The sequence below is a fragment of the Hevea brasiliensis genome, chromosome 9 (genome assembly GCF_030052815.1).
Source record: "Hevea brasiliensis isolate MT/VB/25A 57/8 chromosome 9, ASM3005281v1, whole genome shotgun sequence".
NCBI lineage: Eukaryota > Viridiplantae > Streptophyta > Magnoliopsida > Malpighiales > Euphorbiaceae > Hevea > Hevea brasiliensis.
Genome location: NC_079501.1, coordinates 16,934,422 through 16,941,572, shown reverse-complemented (window position 1 = coordinate 16,941,572; position 7,151 = coordinate 16,934,422). Strand labels below are relative to the sequence as shown.

Genomic DNA, 7,151 nt, shown 5'->3' with positions numbered 1-7,151 from the left:
TTCATGAAAATGCCATCTTTTAGTTTCTTTCACTAAGAACCCAGTACATATCACCCATTGAAGCGACTCATGTTCAAAACTTGGAGTGTAAATGAAAAATGAAACAACATGAACAATAATTGCCATTAAGAAAACATGTTTTCTCCACCGGACACAAGTCATTCCAAGCAGTTTTTTTTTTTAAAAAACCTTCCCGCGTCTTAATTAAAGCCTCCTGTTATGCTTTGTTCTTTTTTTAACCGCTCTTTTCCCACCTGCTTATGATCACTCAAAGTGGGCATGGAGGAACATCAAGGGTTGTTCCAGCTTGAATCATGCCCCACCCAATAAGACGCCAATGCTTCTCAACTCTTCGACTGAGTGCAATCTTCTCTCCCTTGCTCGTGCACACAGGAGATGTTAACTGAAGCTTTGCAAGATCATTCTTTACTGCAATAACTCGAGCACCAGTTGACATTGACCCTATATTGAGCATCAGAATCTCTCCCTTAGCCAGCTTTGATACCTTTCCTTGCTTCTCTGTGCCCTTTGTCCTCACACCAATAAGTCTTCGAAGAAGAAAAAAATTCACCTGTGTAATAAGAGAATAATATCAGCATTAAAGAACAATGGAAAGGTCTAGGAATTGCTCCACCAAGTGTTTTGATGCTATGTTTGAACAGAATGATTCATCTCATCACACAATTGACAACTAATCAAACCAAATCACTATATTTGTCAATCTTTCTGATTGTCATCAAATGAAGGGATTTGGATTCTTTGATATGATATTAGATTTTAAATTCTTTGAATGAAAATCTATTATTTAACGAATTAGATGTATGAATGAAGATTAGATCTTTGGATGTGGTCGAGAACTTATTCGAAGTGGGTTTGAAATAATATTTTTACAAGTAAACAGTAATTCAAATCTGCACCAAATGGGATTTTAATCCACATTCTATGAATCTAATCAATGAAAGGAAAAAGTATAAACAGTCCAATTTGAATCTCACAATTTCAAAATTTTCAATCGCTAAACAAAGTAAGTGATTTTCACAGCAAGTGAAGGAATAGGATAAATCAGGAATTACTATCCAAAAAGGAAAACAAAATAAGATGTAGGAGAAGGTGGGCTATAGAATAATAGAAACAAACAAGAATAGCACTAAAAGTTTCTTGTGTAACAACAAATTTACTTTTAAATGTTCCACTGGCAACAAGGGCTACCCCTATTGCAATAAACTTCAGGATTAACTATTCATCTGTTAAAAAGAATAAAGCCCTTTCAACCCAAGCAAGGAAGGGGCAGGATATGGATGCATGGTCACATGCTTGTACATCCATCCATTCACACATGCATTACCTAAAATATTTAAATTAGCACAGAAGAATAAATACCAAACACAATTCAAAATCTAGAAAAAGCATTATCACCGGATCAGCTACTAACCTCAAGCTCAACAAAAACTTCAGGGAGTGACCCTACATCTCCAAGGACCTGACCCACCAACCGATCAGCACGCGTCAAGGTAGGGTCCATGGTCGTGCCAACGCCAATGAGACCTCCTGGCACTGCAAATTGTAGCTCATTTTGCTCAGCATAAAGTGAAACTATTTTAGTATATATTGGTGTGCACTTGATATTCCCTGTCTCATCTTTAACAACAATCCCAGGACGAACTTCAATGAATTGATTGACCTTCAAAACACCCTGCATAAGACAGATTGTTAATATAAGCACTCAAGCATGATGATGTACATCAAGGACAGTTCCACTCTCAGAAAACTGCAGAATGCAAATGCACATTGTTTCCAAATCATTTTCCAAAGTACATTATGAACCATGAGTTTATTCATCATTCATCACGTCAGGTGACATGTATACTTGGGATTTTTTCCATCTTTATAGATGGTTACCACAGATATATACTGATGTAACATGTCTTTCCAATTTTATTGCATAATATTTTCTTTCACAGCAAAATGAATTAGATTGTATTTTATTTGGATGCCAATCGAATTTTTGATAGATTAAATTATTCTAAATTAGTTTTATTTTTCAGTTCTCAAAGTATGGATGTTTTCAAAGATAATTTATAAATGAGAATACAGTCTTCTGGAGATATTTTATAACACTGAATTTCATCTCTCTTTATCGACACCATCCAAATTTATCCACTTCCCCAACTTCAGCAGAGACCCGTATATCAAGATCCACAAAATTCCTCTCCTCTCTTCCATCCCTTCTAAAATGTTCCCTTGTTACATTAAAACAATTGAACAAAAATAAATAAATAAAACGTTTACTCACAAGCTCATCACCATTTTGAGCTGACAAAACAAGAGCCTTATAAACTGGCTTCTAGGACAAGAATTTCCACACCAAGGTTTAGCCAACAATCTCAATCGTTTTTAATGAAACACAACCACAAAAATTCCAATTGCCCATCCCCCCCACGAGCTGCCCCAACCCCCCAAGAGAGATTTATTTCCTAACATTCTTCCATAAACCTGTCCAATGAAGAAGCCTACTGAGACAGGAAAGCATATGAAAATGCATGGTGACACTCCCCGTAGAAATAAACCAAATACAAACTGTATGCGATATAAAAAGAAAATAAGAAAAATTAAAAATGAAAAAGAAGAGCAAGACGAGAGGAGATAACAATGTCAAGCAAAACCATTAAAGAAACATACCCTAAGGATGCTTCCACCAGCCACACCACCTTTTATCTCATCAACCTCAAACCCAGGCTTATTGACATCAAAAGAGCGAATTACAATCATATTAGGTGGTGAGATAAAGTTCCTCTCTGGAATGGGGATCTTTTTCACAATATATTCGCACACAACATCAATATTATACTTCAGCTGCGCAGAAATTGGCACCACTGGAGCACCATCTGCAACAGTTCCCTGGACAGAAATGTGACAAGAATCAATATGGTTCAAATCTTACTCCCCTTGCTATCTAATAATCTAATATCATATCAATGGAAAGAAAAAAAAAAAAAGCATACACTCCATATTATATCATATACTTTATAAAAAGAAAATAGCATGTAACCTTATGTTTTTTCGTGATGACATAACACCTTAGCATGATTGACTATTGCATACTCTATCCTCTTTTTCTATTTTCTGCTCTTTTAATTCCTTTTTTTTTAGAACCCAAAGATACTAATTTCCACAAAACAGTTATCTGAGCAATTTAATACAACATTAGCCACAAAAAAAGAAAAAGGAAGAGAGGGAGGGGGAAAGGGGAAGGGGGAAGCGCACATGACATATAATCAAACTATATTCCAATTTGCTGCACTAAAAAAGCTACCAAATAGCTAGATAAAAGGATGATAATGTATTTTTACTAACACCACATAAAAAGCATTTAATGTGTACACAGGCATTAAATTACTTATGATTTGAGCCTTTTTCCCCCTTGAAAGTTGAAATTGCAATTAAAACTTTGATAGTTTAATTATAAATAGATGAACATTACTAATTTATGAAAAATGAAATTTGACAAAATACCACAATAGAAAAAGAGCAAGGGAAAATAAAAAAAGGAAAGCATGCCTTGAAGCGCTAGCAAAAAGATATTCAACAATGAGACAAATGTACAAAGAGGGGATTGGGAAGACATGGAGATGCTAAACCTGGATAAATTTCTGAATGGCCTCATGTTGGTTGATGGCTACATTTTCTTGAATCAGATCAACTTTATTTTGAAGGATTATGATATGCTGGAGACGCATAATTTCAACAGCAGCAAGATGCTCAGATGTTTGTGGTTGAGGGCAGCTTTCATTTGCAGCTATGAGAAGCAATGCTCCATCCATAATCGCTGCTCCATTAAGCATTGTAGCCATGAGAATATCATGACCCTATATGGAAGCAAAGAACAGGTAACATAAATGGGTAAATAAACCTAGCCACACAATATAATAACAGTAGCGCCAACCCATTTTTCCATTAAAATGTCAAAGCCAGAAAAATTAAAAAAAAAAATGTTACACAATTAGCAGTGCAATACTGGAGTAATTGAGATTTTAAGTCAAAAGCTAGGAAAGGAACTAGAAAGCAGTACCATAGCAGTATTTATTGTATTATGTGTAAAACACAAACTTAAACAACATACCGGGCAATCAACAAAAGACACATGCCTCAGCAATTTCATTCTAGAGTTTTCAAACCCAGGTACATCACACATAGGACTATCTTCCTTTCCACTTCCATATGCCCTACAATAACATTTCTCACATTAAAACAAAATAAAGGTAGTAGAATGATACCATGGTACCCAGCTAAATGCCAACTCACTTGTAGCACATAGGCCGGGGGCACTTTTCATCTTCACACTTGTATATCTTTGCATTTGCATATCCAAGCTTAATTGTAATGTTACGCTCCAACTCGTTTTTAAAACGAACAGTCTGCAAATGAATAGTAAAAAAATGCAATTATTAATACCTAAAAATAGAGGCAAGAACTACCTCAATTAACGCTTGATTCTAATTTAAGATAATGTCTAGAAAATAAAATCACAAACAAGTAACTGCACTGACCAAATCTTGTGGAAAGATAACCGAAGCTTCATAGATTTATAACAAAGAAAGAGAACCGTCTTTCTCATAAGCTAGAACTTAACATGTTTTTCCTAAAGGAATTCTTGCTAAGTAAGGTAGAAGCTCCTTTATTAGAAACAGAGTCAGTTCCTAAAGGAACCAAAAAAATTCAGTAATTTCGAATCATGAACAAGTATTCTTGGCATTTCACAAGCACATTAGCCTCAGTAGTATTACAATGCCTTTTTTTCAAATAGATGACGATGTCATTGAAGTTGATGTAATATCTTTCTCCCTCGGCTCTCAATGAATTTTACCATTGCCCGCTACCACTACTGCAACAACAGCAAGGACCTATAACATCTTATGCCAAGAATGTATAAAAATTAACAAGTAGCCTGCTAAATCACAACTGTAGGCAGTAACTAATCTAGGAAACTTCCATAATAGACTCTAAAAAGCAACTTAGACATTTGAAGTCATGAACTACAGAAGTATAAACGCAACATGCTCCACAGAAGAAATTAATTGCAATTTTAAGCAATAAAATATTGCAACTTTACAAAATACAAGAAAACAGTTAAAATAGCTAGTTACCTGAACACCAGATATTGCTTTCACAACTGTTGACTTACCATGTGCCACATGACCTATGGTGCCTGCAAAAAATATCCAATCCCAAATACTCAATCTTGATCATTAAATTCACTTAATTATACACACAAAAAATGCAGACAAATATTACATTTGCAACGACAAGCAATTCAAGTCAGTGATGGACAGAACATTACCTATATTTATAGTTGCCTGGCGAGATATGACTTCAGGAGAAAGTGGATGTAACAAAGTTACATCCAATTTACTCAAGTCTTGCTCCATCAAACCTTTCCGCGACATTTTTTTACTATCCTAAGTTCAACCTGCTTCAAATAATTCTTAATGAGAAGGAAAGCCAAGCTCCTTTTAAATTCAGAATACAAGAGACAAAACCAATGAGGGCAGCAGGTAGGGTAGCAGAACCCCAATCCGCTACACATGTAACACGTCTACACCATCCAAGCCCATCCCAAACATGATTAGAATTATACGAACACATCCAAACCCAATTAAAACTACCCAAATACTATGGAAATTAAACCAAAACACAGAAAAGAAATTTACTCAAAAAGCAAATGAGCTAAAAAATATTCAAAAAATAGCAATGTTGAAGTTAATTACTCAGAAATTAAGAAATTAAAAACCAAAAAAGAACAGTGCAAAGTCAAATATACACTCAGACAAAATGTGCTAATTGGGTGTGGGAAACACTTGAAATATGCAAAAAAAACAGTAACGGAAAGAAAAAATTAGAATCAGAAGACCGAAATTGATAGAGCCTACATGAATCGATGGGGCGGAAGAGTAGATACAGTGAGCGAGGCAGAGATGGGTCGATTGAGTTCGATAGAGGCAAGGATAGAGATGAAACTGTACCTGAAAGAAAACGGCTGCACCGATAGAGATGCGAGCGGCCGAGAGAGTAACAGCGAGACCAGCAGAGACAGCAAGTGGGCGCAGCACTCAGCAGCTCGAGAGAGAAAAATTTGAGGGAGAGGGCCGAAGAGAGGGAAGAAAGTGTTTTTAGGGTTTGTTGATCTTACATCCAGAACCATTAATAGTTATGTCGTATCAAGCGATATTAAAATGTTAATTTCTAAACATAAATAAATAAATTTATAAAATTAAATATAAGATTTTTTAAAGCAAATATAACTCCACATGTCAAGATTTTAACCTTGATATATTTTGGCTCTAATATATATATATATATATATATATATATATATATATATATATATATATATATATATATATTAAAGATTTTTTTATTTTTATTTTATATTATTTAATATTTAAATTTTTATATTTTGAAAATAAATGAAATGTTTATAAATTTTAGTTTTTTTATATCTCTTTATTTCTTAATTTTTTTAAAACTTTATTAATAAAGGCAAACTTGAAATAAATTATTATTTTGTCTTAAATTTTACTATTATAAATAATATTTTTCATGAATTTTTATAATTATTAATATTTTAGTTTTGTTGATAACTTTTTAATTCGTTTAATGATTAAATTAATAAAAATGAATAAATCGCTAAAAGTGTATAGCAAAATAGACTATTACTATTTGCTTAAAATATAAAAAGAATATTGAACAAATCATGAAAAATGTTTTCATCATTAGCTATATATTGTTAATTAAAAATAATCTAAAATTAAATTTATTATAATTTAATAATTTTGTATTAATATCGAAAAAAATAATATTCTAAAAAAATATTGTTTTTACCCTTACAACCTCAACCAAAACGGTATCCAAAAGGGTAACCATGATATTCGTTTTGGCAGCAAAGCCTACAACAGCTACAAGTGCTTATCTTCATGGGTTCATGGGCTTTAAAAATCATATTAATAACGTTGGGCTTGGTCCACATGATTGGACCTCTGAGTTGGATCATTTAAAAGTTGAGACTTATTTTGCTGCTGATCTGCAAAGGCCGATTTGTCTGTTAAAAACCGAAAATGGAACACAGAAATGATACCAAACAAGGAAGAGGAAGG

At 33.6% G+C, this 7,151-nt stretch overlaps 1 protein-coding gene across 1 annotated transcript; it reads right to left on the bottom strand.

Annotated features, from left to right (window-relative positions):
* Positions 1-6,226, bottom strand: LOC110663563 (eukaryotic translation initiation factor 2 subunit gamma). Its single transcript, XM_058153184.1, has 9 exons — positions 6,021-6,226; positions 5,339-5,467; positions 5,145-5,206; positions 4,303-4,415; positions 4,121-4,223; positions 3,639-3,866; positions 2,680-2,898; positions 1,433-1,693; positions 1-571 (listed from the first exon to the last, which is right to left on the bottom strand). The coding sequence occupies exons 2-9, from the start codon at positions 5,442-5,444 to the stop codon at positions 269-271; spliced, it is 1,395 nt and encodes a 464-aa protein (XP_058009167.1). The 5' UTR covers positions 5,445-5,467; positions 6,021-6,226; the 3' UTR covers positions 1-268.
* Between the last annotated feature and the right edge of the window lie 925 nt (positions 6,227-7,151).

Coding starts and splice junctions, on each gene's coding strand:
- LOC110663563 (XM_058153184.1), bottom strand. CDS start 5,444: ATGTCGCGGAAAGGTTTGATGGAGCAAGACTTGAGTAAATTGGATGTA. Junction 4,416..5,144: donor AAGCAATATCTGGTGTTCAG/GTAACTAGCTAT, acceptor ATTCATTTGCAG/ACTGTTCGTTTTAAAAACGA. Junction 4,224..4,302: donor CCCCGGCCTATGTGCTACAA/GTGAGTTGGCAT, acceptor ATGTTATTGTAG/GGCATATGGAAGTGGAAAGG.